This window comes from Microtus oregoni, unplaced genomic scaffold (genome assembly GCF_018167655.1).
Source record: "Microtus oregoni isolate MIOR12 unplaced genomic scaffold, Mior012 000025F_ref0000491, whole genome shotgun sequence".
Lineage (NCBI taxonomy): Eukaryota > Metazoa > Chordata > Mammalia > Rodentia > Cricetidae > Microtus > Microtus oregoni.
The window spans coordinates 10,050,392-10,072,051 of record NW_024543084.1 but is presented as its reverse complement, the minus strand read 5'-3'; the positions used below and the strand labels follow the sequence as shown (position 1 = coordinate 10,072,051).

Sequence of the window (21,660 nt, the reverse complement as noted above, 5' to 3'; positions counted from 1 at the left end):
CAGCTGTAACCATAGCAACCAGAGGCGGTTTGGAGAAAAAGGACCCTCTGTTGGGCCAGGGAGGCAGCCACCAAGCAGTGCTGAACAGGGACCTCTGATCAGAGGGGCAGGGTGTAAGGGGCAGGATACAAGAGGCAGGTAGAAGCCTTCAGGTCATCTGTACCTAGAGCCAAAGCACCCTCTGGGGAGCCCATGTAGGCAGGCATTCAGCTAACGCTAAGGTTTGTGGGTAGCAACCAGGGGGCTAAGATATGGTCAGATGTAACCATCTCCTCTTCCCTGACCACAGGCTTCAGCGGGCACTTGTGCCAGTATGATGTGGATGAGTGTGCCAGCACACCTTGCAAGAATGGTGCCAAGTGTCTGGATGGGCCCAACACCTACACCTGTGTGTGCACAGAAGGTATAAGAGGCAGTGTGGGGTCTCTGGGGCTAGATGGTAGGAAGAGGCCAAGAGACTGGGGAGGCCTCAGTCTGGGGTCATCTGATCTGAGGATCAGGAACTTTGCTGAGTTTTGACGCCAGGCAGGAGTAATAAGGATATCCCAGGGTATATGACACCTCTACATCCATCAGTGACCTGGCAGTGACCCCAGGATGGTCCAGTGGTTTCCCAATGTATGTCCAGCTAAGTGTTGAGGGAGTTACTGGCCCTGAAGCTCACCTGTGCCCACCCTTCTTGTGATCTAGGTTACACGGGGACCCACTGCGAGGTGGACATCGATGAATGTGACCCTGACCCCTGTCACTATGGTTCCTGCAAGGATGGTGTGGCCACCTTTACCTGCCTCTGCCAGCCAGGCTACATGGGCCATCACTGTGAGACCAACATTAATGAGTGCCACAGCCAGCCATGCCGCCACGGGGGCACCTGCCAAGACCGCGACAACTCCTACCTCTGCTTATGCCTCAAGGGAACCACAGGTGACTGGCCAGAGCCAGCAGTGGGTGGGAAAGGGCGGGGCTCAGCTTGGAAGCTAGCTGACCCATGTGTCACATGACCCTAGGACCCAACTGCGAGATCAACTTGGATGACTGTGCCAGCAACCCCTGCGACTCAGGCACCTGTCTGGACAAGATTGACGGCTACGAGTGCGCCTGCGAGCCAGGCTACACAGGTGAATGGCTGAAGTCAGAGGTCAAGGTCAACCGTAGAGTTAGATGAGTCAGGTCTGGGAGGATCTCTGGAGTTAGCAGGAAATGGATGACACAAGCCTGGGTGCCCACGACCCTTGGGGGACAGCAGAAGAGAATGGGTCTCAAGACTGTAGTAAAGCTGGTCTGAAGAATGGCTCAGTCGATGAGATGTTGGTCTACCAGGCATGAAGCCCTGGGTCCAGTTCTGCAACCACACATATGTGGCACATATATAGTGGCATATGTTTGTAACCCTAGCACTCTGACATCGAAAGCAAGAAGAGGAGAAGTTCAGGTCATCCTCAGCTACCTAATGGGTCTGTAGCTAGGCTGGAACACACGAGACCCCGAAGCTACTGGCACTACAGTCCTTTGGCTCGTTGCTACATAAAGCAGTTTACCGTAGCTCAGGATTTCACAGATGAGCATGGAGAAACTGAGGCCCAGAAAGGGAGGGGTGGGCTCCGGGAGGCAGGCCTTGTATCTGATTCCCTCCCCACCCACAGGGAGCATGTGCAATGTCAACATTGATGAGTGTGCAGGCAGCCCCTGCCACAATGGGGGTACCTGTGAGGATGGCATCGCTGGCTTCACCTGCCGCTGCCCCGAAGGCTACCACGATCCCACGTGTCTGTCCGAAGTCAACGAGTGCAACAGCAACCCCTGCATCCACGGGGTTTGCCGGGATGGCCTCAACGGGTACGGCAGGCTGGCACGGGAGGTATCAGCTCGAAGCCTGGGGCAGACACAGGCCGGGTGGATGTGTGCTCCAATGGTGTTGAGGTCAGCCCCCAGCATCTTCCCAGTATCCCTGCTCTGGGTCCTCATTGGCCAGCATCAGCTGAAGATACAGCCACAAGTACCCTAAACCCACTGTGGCAGCTGAAGCAGTCTTCTGACACTTATGATAAGGACAGCAGCCCTTTGTCCGGTGCAGGGTGGAGGGGACGTGGATAGGTGAATGGACTATTAAAGTCTTTATTGAAACTAATAAAGTTTTACACAGAAGGTCAGGTACTTTGTCACATTCACATTGTCCCAGTCTGGAGCCCTTTCATGGTTTTGGGCAAAGTGGTTATCTCCAGCTCACCTTACGAGTGTCCCAGTAGATGACGGGCTCTGAGCCCGGGCTGCAGCTCAGTTTTCTGTGTAGGTACAAGTGTGACTGTGCCCCTGGGTGGAGTGGAACAAACTGTGACATCAACAACAACGAGTGTGAGTCGAACCCTTGTGTCAACGGTGGCACCTGCAAAGACATGACCAGTGGCTACGTGTGCACCTGCCGAGAAGGCTTCAGTGGTGAGTGCGGTGGGTGGCATGGCCCAGTGGGGTCCCCTGGGTGACCTGGGGCTGGCAATACAGCCCATAGTATCCTCTTCTTGGTTCACCTGATACACAAGAGCTGCTGATGTCTCAGGCTGGGCCTCTGACTCGCTAGAGTAAATGCATAGGGGAGAGGCGCAGGCCCACCCACTCTTGCTCCTCTTCTTACAGGCCCTAACTGCCAGACCAACATCAACGAGTGTGCCTCCAACCCCTGCCTGAACCAGGGGACCTGCATTGATGATGTCGCCGGGTACAAGTGCAACTGCCCTCTACCCTATACAGGTACAAGCAGCCAAGGGGTGTAATGGGCTCTGGTGGTAGCTAGTGGGACTGAGAGTATTGGGATCACCAGGCATTTTAGAAGGTTCTGCTTCTTGCTGAGAGCCTTAGGTCCCGCAGCGCTTGGGCCTGGGTCTAGGGATAGGGTCTCTATAGAGGATGCCTGGAAGGACTCAGATACCAGGGTGTGTATGTCCAGGTGTCTATCTGGCAGGCTCGGAGTGAGATGTGCACTGGACTCCTCTGGGGAAAGCCCAGGGGGCCAGTAGACAGTGCATGGATTAGTGTCCACCCTGTGCTTCTGAGGGGCCTGGCTGCTCTCCTCTGCCGGCTGGGCCTGAAATGCCTTTGATGGCAGCTTCTTTGTGTGAGGGGACAAGGAGCTCTCTGTTCAGATGAACAGAAGCAGCTCCTGCCATGGGCACTGCCTGAGGAATGGCGAGAAGTGGACCCCTTGCAGGAGAGATGAGCAAAGCAACGAACATGAAAGCCATGGCCACATTGCCCCCCCAACCCTCTCAGCTCCTGATACTGCTGCCACTGGGTACTGGTGGCTTCATGCTGCTGGTCTCTGGACATCCCAAGTGGGTCTCTGAAGTTGGAGGGGAGGGTCCTCTTATGTCTGGCAGCTGGTGACCAGGATGCTGGGGGTTTTTTTTGTTTTTTTTTTTTTTTGACAAAAGTTAAAGGGCCTGGATTTTGTCTCCTGTGTTGGTCAGTGAGGAAACTGTCAGCAGCTGGGCGAACCCCGTGTTCCTCTAGGTCTTGTTGCTATCGGGGCTGGCGGGAGGAGTCAAGCCATGCTGACCTGCTTCCTGCTGGCCTGCTTCCTGCTTCCCTTTGCACAATTGTCGGAAACTCTGTCAAAGTTCCTGTCTGCCCAGGTCACCGTGGAAACCGATAGAGATAGGGGCCCTGGAGACTCACACCAGCAGGCTAGGGACACGGTGGGAGACAAGGAAGATAAGGTTTCCTTGCTCAGCTGTGGAGCCAACCATAGCCATAAACAGGAAAGCTAGCCTGGATTACAAGGAGCGTGGGTGCACATGGCTCCCCCAGGCGGTTATCAGATTCACTGTCCTGGCATGAGGCTGCACCCCTTGCTCCCCAACAAGTAGGATGTGCTTGGAGTAGCCACAATGGCTTCTGGGATCTAAAGCCTCAGGACTGGCTGCAGGCAGGGCATTTCCTGGAATGGGAACAGGCCAGGGTTCACCAGGCTTAACCACCTGTTGTAGGATGGGTCTTGTTTTGAGGTTTTCTGGTTGGGCAAGGCCCAGGCTTCATCTTGGAGAGTTTGAGAGACAAGAGGTGGCTTCAGGGGCTAGGTAGGCAGCTCATGGAGGAAGAGTGCTGGCTGTGGAAACTTGAGGCCCGTGTTACATGAAGACAGGATGTGACTAAATGCCCATTACCCAATTGTTTGGGAGCAGAGACTGATGTATCCTAGGAGCTCACTGGCTGGCCAGCCTAGCTGAATTGACAGTCTTCCAGTTCATTGAGACTTGGTCTCCAAGGAGTAAAGTGCGGAATTGAGAGAAGACATCTGATGTCCGCCTCTGTCTGTGTACACACTCACACCCCACATGCACATACCATACGCTTAAAAAGAAAGTGGCTTCAGAAAGAGACTTGTTTCTGCTGTGTCTCTAACTTCCTGTCTGTGATTATCACTCCTCCCAGGATCAGATTCTGGCTGGCCAATCATACAGGGTCCCCATATCACCCCCCCTTCCCAATGAGAGATGCTATGGGTCATGCCCACTGGGTTCAACTACGTATCTTTCCCCTTAGGAGCCACATGTGAAGTGGTACTGGCCCCGTGTGCCACCAGCCCTTGCAAAAACAGCGGGGTGTGCAAGGAGTCTGAGGACTATGAGAGTTTTTCCTGTGTCTGTCCCACAGGCTGGCAGGGTAAGGCTTGCCTGGTTCCACCAGACTGGGGCAGTGGTGGCGGGTGGGAAGTCAAGAGCCCCGGCCAGCTCTAGGTCAGGAGGGAGTAGGTGCCAGTCTCCAGAGATGAGCCCATAGGTACTGAGCCACCTGCTCTGGGAAGCTCCAAAAGCAGGAGGTGACCTTGGGTGGCCCTTCCCATCTTGACTCTGTAGCTTTCTTTTTCCCAGAGGTCAGGAAGTAGCATTGCAGGTAGAAAGACCAGCTAGGGCAGAAGCTCAGAGGGCAGGGGCAGGGTAGCCAACTGGATCTTGTCCTAACAGGTCAAACCTGTGAGATTGACATCAATGAGTGTGTGAAGAGTCCATGTCGCCACGGGGCCTCCTGCCAGAACACCAATGGCAGTTACCGCTGCCTCTGCCAGGCTGGCTACACAGGTCGCAACTGTGAGAGTGACATCGATGACTGCCGGCCCAGTAAGTGGTACCCAGCTCTGTCCACCCGACGTTTCGGCATCTGTCCCTTAGGCACGCATGGCAGTGAGCTGCCGAATCTGAGATGGGACATTAGTCCTAGCATCCAGTGACAGCCAGTGATGTCAGCTTCAGGGCTGTGGGTAGCTGTGCCCTCAGACCAAGAGGTGGCTGTTGGGCACCACTGCGTGCTCCACATGGGCCGAGCAATGCGGCTCCAAAAGGCTTTGCAGCTAGATTGCCCAACCCAATTGAATGGCATGGAACAGAGGCGCCAGGCGCTTCGCAATGATGGCATAGGCCTAACTGTATTAAACCTTAACACTTGGCTTTTGTCAGGACACATTGAGTTGTGCAGGGCTCTGGGGTTGCCCCCATCCTGAGTCAAAGCTAAGACTTAGAGAGATTGAGGGTCTGCCTGGCACCATCAGGGTGTGTGTAGGAGGATGAATTTCCCCATGGCTGGTCTGCAAAGCTGGTGAATTCTTGTCTCCCCACTGCCTTGGGCCTGGGGGAAGGGAGGTATGTGGAGCAGAGCCCAGACTCAGAGCTGGGATCAGCCTGGAGTGAGTGGCCCCACTGACTGGTGTTCCCAGAGGCTTGCTGCGAGCCCTGGCCACCCTAAGGCTCATCCTTTTGTCCCTTCAGACCCATGTCACAATGGGGGTTCCTGCACTGATGGCATCAACACGGCCTTCTGCGACTGCCTGCCTGGCTTCCAGGGCGCCTTCTGTGAGGAGGATATCAACGAATGTGCCAGCAATCCCTGCCGAAATGGTGCCAACTGCACCGACTGCGTGGACAGTTACACGTGCACCTGCCCCGCGGGCTTCAACGGCATCCACTGCGAGAATAACATACCTGACTGTACCGAGAGGTGGGTCCCGCCAGCCTGGGCTGAGGCAGGGAGAGGATGGTGGGGGGGCACATAGGGACTCACAGCATGGCACCTCAAGCAAGTGTCTTGCCCAGACCCAGTGGGCATTCAGCCCTAATTGAGTTGAGTCCAGCATTGTTCATTATACTACGGTGTCCCTCCTAAAAGGGCCATTGTGACCTCCAGTGACTTAGAACAAGGAAGTTTATCCAGAGGAATTGGTGAGCCAGCCTCCTACTAAACAGAAGCTCTATAATCCATCTTATTTCCCCCTTTGCCCTGATTGCCAGGAAGCTTAATTTTAAATGTCAGTCTCACGCCTGGTTTGCAATGTGTTTCCTATAGTATTCTGATTTTGCCCTTGATTTTTTTTTTTCCTTTTTAACCATCATGTACCTGTGTGCTGTAAAATCTCTGGTCGTGACGTGAGTGTTGTAGCCAGGCTAGCATGGCGTTGACTTCTCCAGGCAAGGACCTTAGCACACTCCCTCACTCTCCTCTGCTCCTGTCTACCTCCGCAGCTCCTGCTTCAATGGTGGCACCTGTGTGGATGGCATCAACTCCTTCACCTGTCTGTGTCCACCTGGCTTCACAGGCAGCTACTGCCAGTATGATGTCAATGAGTGTGACTCACGGCCCTGTCTGCACGGTGGCACCTGCCAAGACAGCTATGGTACCTATAAGTGCACCTGCCCACAGGGCTACACTGGCCTCAACTGCCAGGTGAGCCAAGGTTGCAGAGTATGACCCCCGAGGGCCTAGGACTCTCCACTGCCCGGTGCCCAGCCCTTGGCCATGCTGCCTTCAGAAGGCCAGGGACACAGGAGCAGAGAGGGCTCCCAGGTGTTATTATGGGTTTATGGGGCCAGAGTGGACCCACATTCTCTGGGAAAATGCCAGGATGGGTTTTTCTAAGGGAGAGAGTGGGTAGGGATGCCAGGCTCTTGCGTCTATGGAATGCATTATATGGCCATTTATCTAAAGCAGCCTGGGGGCATGCTCCCTTCTGGTGGAGGATGTCCAAGGGAAGGCAGTAGACATTCTGACTTTGCAGAGGGCCTTGAAGGAGAGCAAGGGAGACATGGTGTTCCATGTGTGCCCAGAGTGCTCCCAGGGCAGGTGTCTGTGAGCCCGGTGCCTGGGAGTTCTTAGGTGACATTCTCTCTGAACTGGTGTAAAAGGAGGTGAGGGAGGGAGGGAGGGACAAAATGTCCCCCTCTAGTGGGTCTCACCTTGGGTCACAACCCCCACAGGGGTTGCATTTTAGATCTCCTGCATATCTGATATTTACATTACAGTCTGCGACAGCAGCAAGATCACAGTGATGCAGGAGCAATGAAATTATTTTATGGTTGGGGTCACCACAACATGAGGAACTGTACTAAAGGGTCCCAGCCTTAGGAAGGCTGAGAACCGTTGCGCTACTCAGAGCTGGCCAGGACCAGGGCAAGAGGAAGTCCCTGGCAGTCAGAGTTGGTGGGGGAAGAGGCTGACAATTGTCTGTGTCCTCAGAACCTTGTGCGTTGGTGCGACTCGGCTCCCTGCAAGAACGGTGGCAAGTGCTGGCAGACCAACACGCAGTACCACTGTGAGTGCCGTAGCGGTTGGACTGGCTTCAATTGCGACGTGCTCAGCGTGTCCTGCGAGGTGGCTGCACAGAAGCGAGGTAATTGGCCCAGCCCATCTGTTCTTGCCCTGGCTCGGCCCAGGCCAGGCCTACCAGGTCAGGAGGACGTGGGCAGTAGTCATCCTGGAAGTCATGACCCAAGTCTCAGCTCCTTTTCGTCTGGTCCCCACAGGCATCGACGTCACCCTCCTGTGCCAGCACGGAGGCCTCTGTGTAGATGAGGAAGACAAGCATTACTGCCACTGCCAGGCGGGCTACACCGGCAGCTACTGTGAGGATGAGGTGGACGAGTGCTCACCTAACCCGTGCCAGAATGGAGCCACCTGCACTGACTACCTTGGTGGCTTTTCCTGCAAGGTATGGGCTGTCTTGAAGTGGGGGGTGGCGCGGGGCAGGGGTTATTGGCATGAGTGTTGCCGCAGGAGGGCTTTGGAGCTGGGACCTGGTGTATCATGGCCGACTGAGTCCAGTGTCTTGTTAGAGCAAGGTGTCACACACCTGGGCAGGATCCATTCACATTGCAGATGTGCTGGAAGAGGAGGTGCAAGCAGTGGTCCAGGGTACTCTTCCTAGAGAGCTTTATGCTACCCAACTCCTGCTCCAAGACCTCACCCCTGTGGGACCAGGTGTTGTCCCCTCCCCACCTTGGACAGTGACTTTAATTTGCCTAGGTCCTACCTAGGGTCTGCTAGGTAGAGCCCCCATTCAGACTGCCAGTGTAGGCCTGAGTGTGTACCCTGACCCCACCCAAGCTGTGGCCTGTGCCATTTCTACAGTGTGTGGCTGGCTATCACGGAGCTAACTGTTCTGAGGAGATCAACGAGTGTCTGTCCCAGCCCTGCCAAAACGGGGGGACCTGCATCGATCTGACCAACACCTACAAGTGCTCCTGCCCCAGGGGTACACAGGGTAAGAATGGGGACCTGGGTAGGGTGACGAGGATCCAGCCAGAGCTCATTCCATCTCGCCTTGTGGGACCAATCTTAGTAGGAAGATGGACTTCACTAGCGCTGTGCCTCTTTCTTTGTGTCCCGGTTCCTAACTGCTGTGCTGGATCACATAGGACAGAGTACAGCCAGTACCGTCCCTTGATAATGTCCCTGGTCATTCTGCAGGTGTACACTGTGAGATCAATGTTGATGACTGCCACCCCCACCTTGACCCTGCCACTCGAAGCCCCAAGTGCTTCAACAATGGCACCTGTGTGGACCAGGTGGGTGGCTATAGCTGCACCTGCCCACCAGGCTTCGTCGGGGAGCGGTGTGAGGGCGATGTCAACGAGTGTCTCTCCAACCCCTGTGACCCGCGTGGCACCCAGGACTGCGTGCAGCGGGTTAATGACTTCCATTGCGAGTGCCGGGCTGGTCACACTGGTGCGTGCCTTGGGCAGGTGGGCCGAATGGGAGGACGGGCAGTGGCAGCAGGGCATGCTCCTTACTTACTGTCTTCTCACCCAGGACGCCGCTGTGAGTCAGTCATCAATGGCTGCAGGGGCAAACCGTGCAAGAATGGGGGTGTCTGTGCCGTGGCCTCCAACACCGCCCGCGGATTTATCTGCAGGTGCCCTGCGGTAGGTGCCCCTGGCCCTGTGCAGCCGCTAGGGTGCCGTGTCTGAGGGTGCCAGAACCCCTGAATCTTACATTGGATGGACCTGTCCCTTACCCACCCTCACCCAGAGTAGTTTAGCCTGAAGGCGTCTAGCTGAGGCTAGGGACCAAGAACCATTCTCCCTTATGCCCACTCTCCCAGCTCATTCATAAAACTTGAGTGGGCATAACACATACATGCCTGTGATTCTAGTCCTCTGGGGCTGAGGCTGAAAGATTGCCCTGCATTCAAGGCTACCTTAGGCTACAGAGCAAGACCCTGTTTAAAGAAGTTTATTTCCTGCTCTGCTGGATTGAGCATCTAGGTCCTCACACATTCTGGGCAAATGTTCTGGCACTGGGTCCCAGCCCAGCCTCTTGTTTTTATATAGATGTTCATTTTAAAGCAGTTTTAGGTTTGCATGAGAACTTATCAGGAGGGCCAGGTCCCTACCCTGCCTGCCATCTCCTATGGTTACCACCTTGCATGGAAGGTGTCGCGGGTCACACTCAGAGCTGGCACTGGTGTGCAGTGTTTGCTCTGGGTGTTAACCCCTTGGGGATTCACACATACAGTGGACCAGTGTCGGCCTGGTTTTTCATGGCTCTAAAAACTCCTAGGGTTCTACCCACTCAGCTATCGCTCTGTTTCAAAGCCCTTGGCAATTCTGACCTTCCTGTGGCGAGGATGTTTCAAGGGTCTTGTTACTGGGGAAAGGCCACAGACACCTTTCATAGGTCATGGGATGTGGCTAGGCTTAGGCTGGGATGCTTGATGTCCCTGAATCCTAGCACCCTGATCCAATGCTCCATCCTCTCTCTCCACCACAGGGTTTTGAGGGCGCCACGTGTGAGAATGATGCCCGCACCTGTGGCAGTCTGCGCTGCCTCAACGGCGGTACGTGTATCTCAGGCCCCCGCAGTCCCACCTGCCTCTGCTTGGGCTCCTTCACTGGTCCCGAGTGCCAGTTTCCGGCCAGCAGCCCCTGTGTGGGTAGCAACCCCTGCTACAATCAGGGCACCTGTGAGCCCACATCCGAGAGCCCTTTCTACCGCTGCCTTTGTCCTGCCAAATTCAATGGGCTGCTGTGCCACATCCTGGACTACAGCTTCACGGGAGGTGCTGGGCGAGACATTCCCCCGCCACCGATTGAGGAGGACTGTGAGCTGCCCGAATGCCAGGTGGACGCAGGCAACAAGGTCTGCAACCTCCAGTGCAACAACCACGCATGTGGCTGGGATGGTGGCGACTGCTCCCTCAACTTCAACGACCCTTGGAAGAACTGCACACAGTCCCTGCAGTGCTGGAAGTATTTCAGTGACGGCCACTGTGACAGCCAGTGCAACTCACCTGGCTGCCTCTTTGATGGCTTTGATTGCCAGCAAACCGAAGGGCAGTGCAAGTAAGTAAGGCTGGGTTGCTTCAGAATCCCAGGGCTCAGCAGATAGCTGCGGGAGGAAGGACCAAATACCGGGAACCTGAGGCCAATGTCTACCCCTGCTCTTAGGGGATACCAAGCACGTTTCCCAGGTCTGGGCTGGTCAGGGTGGGTGTGAGACACACAGACTGGGATAAGACTGAGTGTGTCCCGTATCCCTCAGCCCCCTGTATGACCAGTATTGCAAGGACCACTTCAGTGACGGCCATTGCGACCAGGGCTGCAACAGCGCCGAGTGTGAGTGGGACGGACTGGACTGCGCAGAACACGTGCCCGAGCGGCTGGCAGCCGGCACGTTGGTGTTGGTGGTGCTGCTTCCCCCTGAGCAGCTACGCAACAACTCCTTCCACTTCCTGCGGGAACTCAGCCACGTCTTGCACACTAACGTGGTCTTCAAGCGTGACGCGCAAGGCCAGCAGATGATCTTCCCCTACTATGGCCGCGAGGAGGAGCTGCGCAAGCACCCTATCAAGCGCTCCGCTGTGGGTTGGACCACCTCTTCTCTGCTTCCCGGCACCAGTGGGGGCCGCCAACGCAGGGAACTGGACCCCATGGACATCCGGGGGTGAGTGAGCACCAGATCCAGCCGCCATGGGCTATTTCCCACGTCCCGGGACCCTGTTGCCAGCTCAGTCCTGGAGGTGAACTCTGGGGAGATAGTATTCACCCCGACTTATGGTCAAAAGGGATCTGCAGTGCTGAGGTCACCCCTCTTCAGGCACCTGGCAGGCTTTACTCTTTGCCAAGCTTGAGGTTTTTAGGCCCCACTATGTACCAGGTGATTAATTGGGACCAACCTGATTAAAGCCTCCAGGGTGTTCCCTGAAGCTAAGTCATCCTAGACCAAGCCTGCACCTCAGTCTCTACAGCCCCCTTACCCGCACTGCAGAGGAGGCAGGTGGGGAATGAAGAGGGCGTTGTTGCTGAGCCTTGACAGCTGAAGACCCAAGGGTGGCAGTGAGTGAGGGCATCTCGCGGATGCTTCACGAAGCCACCTGGGGATGAGCAGAGAAGCACCAACGAGGCCAAGTTATGCCTCCCCCACACCCTGCATTTGAGGGTCCCAGAATGGCACCTTAGTGTCTCCTGACCCCAGTGGTTCTTAGTCCTGATTTCCTTGGCATGGAACTGCAGTAGAGGTCAGAAATGTATTGTCACCTGGAGGCTGTATTAGAATCCTGTGTTTGAGGGGCCAGAGCCTGAGAGTGGGTAACCCGGCTGGCATGAGAGTCTCACCTCTCTGGCATCCGATCCTGCTGTTGCCTCAAGCCACTCCCTGGGGAGTTCTGAGGAATAACCCACAATTGCATCCCTGCACTTCTGTGGGGCATCACATACTGCTTTCAAGAGGGCCATGGGTGCCTGAGGACATTCTCTTCTCTTAGTTGAAGCAAAGGGGTGCTGTGGTACCTAAGGGGCAAGGCTGAAAGACATGTTGGGCAGTGGGATGAGCCCCTGCTAAGTGCTGAAAATGGGGCTGCAGAGAGACCGTCCAGTTGCAGGGCTATTGTTGTCAGACATGCTCTCTGGATCAGGGTGATAGGTATGCAGGCAGCATGCTAGGCTATGTCTGATCTCAACCCGATGTGTGTGTTCCCAGCTCCATTGTCTACCTGGAGATCGACAACCGGCAATGTATCCAGTCATACTCGCAGTGCTTCCAGAGTGCCACCGATGTGGCCGCCTTCCTGGGCGCGCTGGCTTCACTGGGCAACCTCAATATCCCCTACAAGATCGAGGCCGTAAAGAGTGAGTGGTCATGGTTGGAAGGAAGACTTGGTAGTTAAGGACGCTGGCTGAGAACTGGCAGAGAACCCCGGTTCAAATCTCACAATCCACATGGTATCTTATAACTCTCTGTAACTCCAATCCCAGGGGATCTGACACCTTCTGACCTTCGCAGGCACCAGGCATGCTCAGGGTTCACAGACATACATGCAGGCAAAAAATACACACATTAAAAAGAAAATTTAAGTGAGCGTCCCACTCCCCAGCCCTGCTTCTTCAGGGATGGGTTGCTGGAGTCTGTCTGGGAGGGTCACAGCCTGTCTCTCACTCCTTGTGCCAACTGCCCTCCAGAGTTCAGGGAGTGCTTTTCTGGAATTTTCCTGATAGCCTTCCCTCCCTGTGGATGGTAACAGCCATGGATAAAGCTTAGTTGTACACATATACCAGAAAGTGTGGGGGAGCTTTTTTGTCTCCCCATTCTTTACCCCTGATTTTTCTTTGTTGGGTATTATTTCAAAATCATTACAGTTTTTTTTTAAGAGAGAGAGAGAATTGATCGGTGTCATGTGAAGTGTTGAAGTTTGTATCTTGAAAATCCCCCTAAATCCTTTGTCTTAACAGCTCAATGCGAGCGCAGCGATTTGAAGTTCGCTAATCCTCCTCCTCGAAAGGGGAGAAGTGAGCACTGTCTCCAGACAGATCAGCTGGTGCAGGAGAGAATTTAGCGATAGTTTGCAATTCTGATTAATCACGTAGAAAATGACCTTATTTTGGGGGGTGGGATGGAGGAGAGTGGGTGAGGAGGAACTGGCCGTGGAGCCAGTCCGCCGCCCCCCGCCGGCCCACAGCATCACCACGCCTGACGTGGGGTGCTTGCCTGCCGCCCCTGCCCGCAGGTGAGACGGTGGAGCCTTCCGTGCCCCCGCAGCTGCACCTCATGTACGTGGCAGCCGCCGCCTTCGTGCTCCTGTTCTTTGTGGGCTGTGGGGTACTGCTGTCCCGCAAGCGCCGGCGGCAGCATGGCCAGCTCTGGTTCCCCGAGGGCTTCAAAGTGTCAGAGGCCAGCAAGAAGAAGCGAAGAGAGCCCCTCGGCGAGGACTCTGTCGGCCTCAAGTGAGTAGACACTGTTCCCACTATGTGTGTGTGGGGGGGGGGGGTGAGTGAGTAGCAGGGGTGGGTGGGTGGGTGGGGGTGATTACCTCCTGCAAGCCCCTGGGCCCATCGCTCCCTGTCCTCACTCTGAGCCCACCTGCATGTAGAGGATATCCATAGGTACTGTGGCTACAGGGCACTCCCTGGAGCCCCTGCTCAGTCTCCCCATGCCCTTACCCAGGCCCCTGAAGAATGCCTCAGACGGTGCCCTGATGGACGACAATCAGAACGAGTGGGGGGACGAAGATCTGGAGACCAAGAAGTTCCGGGTAAGTCCAGCAGGCTCCGAGGCTTCCCTGGGCGGCACTTCCCACCTGGTCCCCCAGTGATGAGGCTCTGCTTACTCTGTCCAAATTCAGTTTGAGGAGCCAGTGGTTCTTCCTGACCTGGATGATCAGACTGACCACCGGCAGTGGACCCAGCAGCACCTGGATGCCGCCGACTTACGCATGTCTGCCATGGCCCCAACACCGCCTCAGGGTGAGGTGGACGCTGACTGCATGGATGTTAATGTCCGAGGACCAGGTAAGGCCACTGGAGGCGCACACACACACACACACACACACACACTAGCGTAGATTTAGAGGCCAGCGCGCACACACACACACACACACACACACACTAGCGTAGATTTAGAGGCCAGCGCGCGCGCGCACACACACACACACACACACACACACACACACTAGCGTAGATTTAGAGGCCAGCACACACACACACACATGCACTAGCATAGACTTAGAGGCCAGTAGGACTTGAGAAGGGTTGACTCGTTGAATAGCTCTGCCTAGCAGCACCACTGACCCAAAGTATACTTTTTCATGAAATGCTGCTTTGCAATACATCCAAGTGTTGATTTTTTTTTCCTTTGTTTTTTGAAGCTGGGCCCCAAATATGATTCTTCTGTCTCAGCGTCTAGTGTGCTGGGTTTATAGGTGTGGCCCCCACGACTAGCTAAAGTGTTGACGTTTTAAATTATATGAATATATGTATGTAAAATATATGTGTGTATATATATTATTTTATGTGCATGGTTCTGCTTATACATACATGTCTGTGTACCATGTGCATGCCTAGTGTCTGTGGAAGCCAGAAGAGGCTATTTGATCCCCTGGAACTAGAATTGTAGATTGTTGTGAGCGGCTGTATGGGTGCCGGGTATTAAACCCAGGTCTTCTGGAAGAGCAGCCAGTGCTCTAACTGTTGAGCTACCTCTCCAGCCCTTATTTTATTATATTTTAAAGCATTTATTCAAGTGTGAGGGGCACACATGTGCCATAGTGTGCACACGTGGGGGTCAGAGGACAACTTGCATGAGTTCATTCTCTCTTTCTGCCATGTGGCTCCAGGGATCAAGCTCAAGTTTTCTGGAATGGCAGCAAAGGCCTTTACCCACTGAGCCATCTCATTTGCCCAATAGTGACTTTTTAAGTACATTTTTCTTGTCTTTTTCCTGGATGGATCTTCAATGAAGGGTATCCTCTTTGAAGGGCAGGTCAGGAGGTAAAACTGGAGGGGTCTTCATCACTCCATACTACAGATTGGTAGCTATACTAGGGCTCTATCCTGCAGAAACTCAAGGTAACTTCAACAGCCCCCAGTAGCCACTGTGTGCTGAGAGGTGTGTGTCTGTCCCCACAACTGTCCCTTGAACTGAAGGCTGTAGCAGGGCTGCCATGGTCATGGCTGGGTACTGACCCTCCCTGAGGCCGATACCACCACTTCCATGCCCACCCCTGTCTCTCTCCTCTCTGCAGATGGCTTCACACCCCTCATGATCGCCTCCTGCAGTGGAGGGGGCCTTGAGACAGGCAATAGTGAGGAAGAGGAAGATGCACCTGCTGTCATCTCCGACTTCATCTACCAGGGCGCCAGCTTGCACAACCAGACGGACCGCACAGGGGAGACTGCTCTGCACCTGGCTGCCAGATACTCTCGTTCAGATGCTGCCAAGCGCTTGCTGGAGGCCAGCGCAGATGCCAACATCCAGGACAACATGGGGCGCACCCCACTGCATGCAGCTGTTTCTGCAGATGCTCAGGGTGTCTTCCAGGTAGGCAGCCCTCCATCCCTGGGGACAGTGGACCTGATCTGGGGCGGTGGTCTGACTGGCATAGGCTCTGCAAGCCCTAATTCCAAGTGTGACTTGGCAAGAACAGCTGGCATTTCAACACTGAAACTGCACATTGAAGAAAGTCCAGGTTACAGAGGGCATCAAGCCCCACCTGCGTTCTCTGGGCGAGCTGGCTGAAGGTGGTTCTGAGAAACCTACAGAGTGCATCAGGGCCTCCCTACCCTCAGTAAGACCCTTCTGTCTACAGGCTGTGGCCTGACTTGAGGCCCCTGGACCAGTGCTATAGCCTTGCAACCTAGTCCCACCCCATTCAGCTGTGGCTGCAGGCATAGCCCATGGCGGCAGGAAGAGAGTTTTAGAGGCTGCTGGTCCTGGCCTTTGCCTGGAAGCCTGAAGCCAGCCAGGGTAGATTTAGAGATTGAGTTGCCTGGGTCTCCAGGGACCATCCCTAGTAAATACTCCTGTATGCTGCCAGCCGTTGACCCCGGCTACCAGGTCCCATCTTCTAGGTTGCTCTGGAGCAGGCTCCAATGGGGCATAGACCTGATGTCAAAAAGCTTGCCATTTCATCATGTCTTAACTCGAGCTACATACTGTCAGTCTGCAGAGGAGATTTAACCAGACAGGGCAGTGCACACCTGTTATCCCAGCACTCTAGAATCTGAGAGGATTGTGAGCGCAAGGCTAGCCTGATCATTAAAGAAAGACCCTGTTTCAAAATAGCAAAGAGAGGCTGACATCAGCCACAGGGTAAGATGAGCCCAGGGCAGGCCCACATGGCCTGCTTTGCCTACACAGATCTGTGTATGACCTGCAGGAATCTAGGCAGTGCTGAGAGTCCTTACTCAGGTCGCTATCCCACTCCTCCCACTTGTGACTCAATCAGGGCAGCTTAGCAGTTCCAAGTATGGCTGTGGGCTGTGTGTATGCACCCTGGTTCCCCTCCCTTCTGTCCCCCATGCCAGGCAGAAGCTTGACTCCTTTAACCTGGAGATGTTTCTGGTAGCCATGACCATAAGATGAGGCCATATGTGGTCACAGTGGGTCATCTCTGTCACCAAAGGTTGGGGTAGGAACCCTAGCCCCTCCTGCACATTGACTGTAGCTCCATAACATCCCATCTTCCTTGGGAGTTCATCTGAGTCATGGGAACAACTGGGCATTGGTTCTTGGAGATACCAGCTTGTGTTTGGATCAGTCTGCCTGAATCCATCCCTACCTTCCAGATCCTGCTCCGGAACCGAGCCACAGACCTGGATGCCCGCATGCATGATGGCACAACCCCGCTGATCCTGGCTGCACGCCTGGCCGTGGAGGGTATGCTGGAGGACCTCATTAACTCACATGCAGACGTCAATGCTGTGGACGACCTAGGTAGGCCCAAGCTAGAGCCCGGCTATGGAAGGCATCAACCACTCCACGGTCTGGTCAGCCCTAACCTAATTTCCTCTCTCCTTGCTTCCTTTCCAGGCAAGTCAGCCCTGCACTGGGCAGCGGCAGTGAACAACGTGGATGCTGCAGTTGTCCTCCTGAAGAACGGAGCCAACAAAGACATGCAAAACAACAAGGTGAGCAAAGGGGCTGCCTTAACCGCAGGGGCAGTACAGGGACTCCAGTGTACCCATATGGGGACCACTTGGGGTGTTAGAGTGTCTGGGACACAGCTAATTCTTCTGCCACCTCCCAAGTGTGGGGGCTGGGGTTTGGGACAACAGCAGATAAAGTAACCTACCCTTGCCGAGGAGATGGGGTGAGGCAGCAGCCAATGTCCTATGTCACTGTTACTTGAACCTTACCTTTTGTTCCCCTCTGTCCTTGGGGGGTATGGTGACCCTAGGGGTTCAGGATTGGCCAAAGGGCTTGGGTGGGGTGGCTCTGTATGGCCCACTACTACCATCTTCCCTCTGTTGGGATAAAGGAAATCCTAGGCTGCATCTCCCCACCTTGCTTTCCCAATGTCTCTGTTTGTCGTTTGTCGAGGGCTAGTTACTGCTCCAGTACTGTTTAGTTGCTCAGAAGTGCCAAGTCCATGCCTCCCTCACCAGCTCCACTGCAGGGCAGGAAATGCAGCAGGCAGCAGGCACCAGGGGCTCTCCCTGGTGTGGGGTGGGCCAGTGGTTATCAAGAGAATCAGAGCCTGGTAGACGCCTCTCTAGGTTCCTTTGCCTTTCACAGCCCTCGCAGAAGTATGGTTATGTCTACTGGGCAGAGCAGACCTGGAAGGAACTGAGATGCCACAGCCACTGGCAGTCCTTTGGACAGATTTTCCTTAAAGGTTCCTGAGTCCCCAGATTGCAGTATTTTGAGGAGGGTAAAGGGCACGAGGTTCAGTAGGTTTTTGGCAGCCTGACCCCACACAGAGGAAGCCCTGTGGATTTAGCATGGAGGGTCCCACAGACCTTCTCTGGTATGAAGTGATAGATCTAGATTCTCTAAAAAAGGGGCTCAGGTCCAGCCAGGTGTGGTGGCACACACCTGTAATCCTAGCACTAGGAAGTTGAGGCAAGATGATTTTGAATTGCAGGCCATCTTGGGTAACATAGGGAGGCCCCACTATAACCTTCCTCTCTCCAAGCCTGGTAGTCTAGGCCCACTGTGAAAAGAGGAAGAGGAACCCCTGCTTCCCTAGCTCCTCCTCCCAGGCCATCCATCATGAATGACTCAGCAGGTCCTATCCCAGGCCCAGCTCCCTCATAGGCCTCCTGTCCATGTCCTGCAGGAGGAGACTCCCCTGTTCCTGGCCGCCCGTGAGGGCAGCTACGAGACCGCCAAAGTGCTGCTGGACCACTTCGCCAACCGGGACATCACAGATCACATGGACCGACTGCCCCGGGACATTGCTCAGGAGCGCATGCACCATGATATCGTGCGGCTGCTGGATGAGTACAACCTGGTGCGCAGTCCGCAGCTGCACGGCACGGCCCTGGGTGGCACGCCCACACTGTCTCCCACACTCTGCTCACCCAATGGCTACCTGGGCAACCTCAAGTCTGCCACCCAAGGCAAAAAGGCCCGCAAGCCCAGCACCAAAGGGCTGGCCTGTGGCAGCAAGGAAGCTAAGGACCTCAAAGCACGGAGGAAGAAGTCCCAGGATGGCAAGGGCTGCCTGTTGGACAGCTCAAGCATGCTGTCGCCTGTGGACTCCCTCGAGTCGCCTCATGGCTACTTGTCAGATGTGGCCTCTCCACCTCTCCTCCCCTCCCCGTTCCAGCAGTCTCCATCCATGCCTCTCAGCCACCTGCCTGGTATGCCTGACACCCACCTGGGCATCAGCCACTTGAATGTGGCGGCCAAACCTGAGATGGCAGCGCTGGCAGGAAGCAGCCGGCTGGCCTTTGAGCCGCCGCCCCCACGCCTCTCCCACCTGCCTGTAGCCTCCAGTGCCAGCACAGTGCTGAGTACCAATGGCACAGGGGCTATGAATTTCACCGTGGGTACACCTGCAAGCTTGAATAGCCAGTGCGAGTGGCTGCCCCGGCTGCAGAACGGCATGGTGCCCAGCCAGTACAACCCACTGCGATCAGGTGTGGCATCGGGCACGCTGAGCACACAGGCAGCTGGCCTCCAGCATGGCATGATGGCCCCACTACACAGCAGCCTTTCCACCAATACTTTGTCCCCGATGATCTACCAGGGCTTGCCCAACACAAGGCTGGCTACTCAGCCCCATCTGGTGCAGACCCAGCAGGTGCAGCCACAGAACTTACAAATCCAGCCTCAGAACCTGCAGCCGCCATCACAGCCACACCTCAGTGTGAGCTCAGCAGCCAATGGGCACCTGGGCCGGAGCTTCCTGGGTGGGGAGCACAGCCAGGCGGATGTACAGCCCCTGGGCCCCAGCAGTCTGCCTGTGCACACCATCCTGCCCCAGGAGAACCAGGCCCAGCCCACATCACTGCCATCCTCGATGATCCCGCCCATAACCACCACCCAGTTCCTGACCCCTCCTTCCCAGCATAGCTACTCATCCTCACCTGTGGACAACACCCCCAGCCACCAGCTGCAGGTGCCAGAGCACCCCTTCCTCACCCCATCCCCTGAGTCCCCTGACCAGTGGTCCAGCTCCTCCCCGCATTCCAACATCTCTGATTGGTCCGAGGGCATCTCCAGCCCGCCCACCAGCATGCCGTCCCAGATCACCCACATTCCAGAGGCGTTTAAGTAAACAGTGATGCGGGATGCAGGACCCCAGCTTCCGTTCCCAAGCCCTGTTGGGAGTCGTTTCCAGTGCTCCAGGATGCAGGGGCGACCAAAGGAGCTTTTTTTAAAAAAATGTTTTTATACAAAATAAGAGGACAAGAATTTCCATTTTTTTTTAGTATTTATTTATGTACTTTTATTTTCCACAGAAACACTGCCTTTTTATTTATATGTATTGTTTTCTATGGCACTAGGGAAAGACCTATCTGTTCCAAGAAAATAAACTAGTTCTCAGAGCCTTGATTTTCCTGGTCAGGGTGAAGTTTGTAAAATATGAACAAGGACTCATGATTTGTAAATGCTGTTTATTTATTGATTGCTTCTTTCCAAAATCAAAAGAGAAACCATGACAGAAGGGAAGCTGGAACCTGCCATGGTCAGAAATCCCCGTCTACCCAAGATGCCTGCCAACCTCCAACCACTGCCCCCTCCTCCCGGTCTGACCTGGGATTTGTAGATGTGTTTAGAGACAGGCCAAGACCTTCACACCTTGGGCTCGGAGATTAGTTTTGTACCTAAAACAGGAAACAAGTAAAATGATGTGGTTTATATGTTTTTCTAAAACCACCAGTGTGGGTTTAAAGAGATGTCTTGGCATGTGCAGAGTGTGCTACCCAGTACCAGTCATGAGTCTTCAGGCTTCCGTGTTCCACAGTAGTGTTTATGGGCCTTGGGAGTACTTCCCTCCCCTCTCGCCCTGCCCCACTGTCCCCTTCCTGATATCTTGAGCCAGTGAGCCATGCAGGATGTGGTGCCTCCTGGGGCCATGTGGAGTAACCCCACCCTCTGGAGAAAGATACTGCCCGGACATTTTCCTGTGGGGCCCCAGCATCATCCAAACTCAACTGAGGATGGACTGTCCATGCGTGGGCCTGGGCTCCCGAGACCTGACTGCGGAAGGGCTCCAATGTGTTTGTGGATTCGCCAGAGTGGCCTGCACTGAGGAGGCCTCAAGGAAATCTGGGCTTTGATCCCCTAACTGCCCTGGGTGGGGACTCGCATTGAGTGTGCTGGAATGTAGGTGGTGCCTGCTTCTGCCAAGTCCCTCCTGGTTCAGGGCAATGCTCACAACAGATTCTTGCAGTATCAAGTATAAGCCTGTGGCAGAATAAGTACCTGTAAATACATGTTTAAAGGTGGATTTTGTTTAAAAAATCGAAAGGAACAAGTCTGTCCTGTGTCAAGCTGATGAGGAATGTCAGAATGTGGCTCACTGTGACCCAGGCCTCATGACCTACAGCTGCCGAACCGAACCAGTAGCTCCTAAGAGCACAACTCAGGATGGCCCATCTGCCGTCCACCAAGCCCTCACCCAGACACTGTGTGCTGGAGGCTCGCTCAGGGGCAGGTGCCCACCTCCTCAGGGCAGCTCCTCCTGGCTTCTTGGGGGGTCAGTGTCTGGGCCATTCCTAGTAGGTATGACCAGACACATCCTAAGATGTTGATTCTTACCATGTTTTATAAAATAAAGTGTAGTTTACAGAAAAAGGAAACTTTAAAAAAAAGTTATCTACATGTAAAACTGTAGGTAATGAAAATGATGTATTTTTTCATCTTTTTTGTTAACTAATTTGCAATAAAAAAATGTTGATGGTTGTCCAGATTTTGCTAAACTTCCCGTGTTGTTTGGCTCACTCTGTGGGGTGGGTGGCAGAGCAAGGGCCACTTGACACTGAGATAACCGAAATCTGAATCCTTTCATACACAGTAATAACAGCAAGGTTGATCATAGGGACATACCATTCCTAGAAGCTGGACAGCACAGGACAGCAAGCTGGGAAGACAGCTGCCAGAGGAGTTGATGCAGTGCCCTGAGGGGGACATGGATTTGATGTCAGCCCCATCCCCATCAGAGGAGGCAACCTTGTA

The 21,660-nt window shown here is 54.6% G+C and overlaps 1 protein-coding gene across 1 annotated transcript in view; it reads left to right on the top strand.

The window, feature by feature from the left end:
- Notch1 (notch receptor 1) overlaps nt 1-21,394 on the top strand; it is a 46,651-nt gene extending 25,257 nt beyond the window's left edge. Inside the window, exons 10-34 of the mRNA XM_041674453.1 lie at nt 290-403; nt 691-924; nt 1,008-1,118; nt 1,644-1,836; nt 2,291-2,436; nt 2,632-2,745; nt 4,537-4,656; nt 4,959-5,111; nt 5,757-5,985; nt 6,507-6,708; nt 7,498-7,651; nt 7,785-7,969; nt 8,389-8,521; nt 8,728-8,985; nt 9,070-9,182; nt 10,030-10,601; nt 10,801-11,202; nt 12,238-12,386; nt 13,262-13,478; nt 13,699-13,786; nt 13,877-14,042; nt 15,275-15,570; nt 16,818-16,965; nt 17,062-17,159; nt 18,311-21,394. Of these exons, the coding sequence (XP_041530387.1) occupies nt 290-403; nt 691-924; nt 1,008-1,118; nt 1,644-1,836; nt 2,291-2,436; nt 2,632-2,745; nt 4,537-4,656; nt 4,959-5,111; nt 5,757-5,985; nt 6,507-6,708; nt 7,498-7,651; nt 7,785-7,969; nt 8,389-8,521; nt 8,728-8,985; nt 9,070-9,182; nt 10,030-10,601; nt 10,801-11,202; nt 12,238-12,386; nt 13,262-13,478; nt 13,699-13,786; nt 13,877-14,042; nt 15,275-15,570; nt 16,818-16,965; nt 17,062-17,159; nt 18,311-19,756 (6,041 nt within the window). The 3' untranslated portion in view covers nt 19,757-21,394. The remainder of the gene's footprint in view (nt 1-289; nt 404-690; nt 925-1,007; nt 1,119-1,643; nt 1,837-2,290; nt 2,437-2,631; nt 2,746-4,536; nt 4,657-4,958; nt 5,112-5,756; nt 5,986-6,506; nt 6,709-7,497; nt 7,652-7,784; nt 7,970-8,388; nt 8,522-8,727; nt 8,986-9,069; nt 9,183-10,029; nt 10,602-10,800; nt 11,203-12,237; nt 12,387-13,261; nt 13,479-13,698; nt 13,787-13,876; nt 14,043-15,274; nt 15,571-16,817; nt 16,966-17,061; nt 17,160-18,310) is intronic.
- Nucleotides 21,395-21,660: the final 266 nt, after the last annotated feature.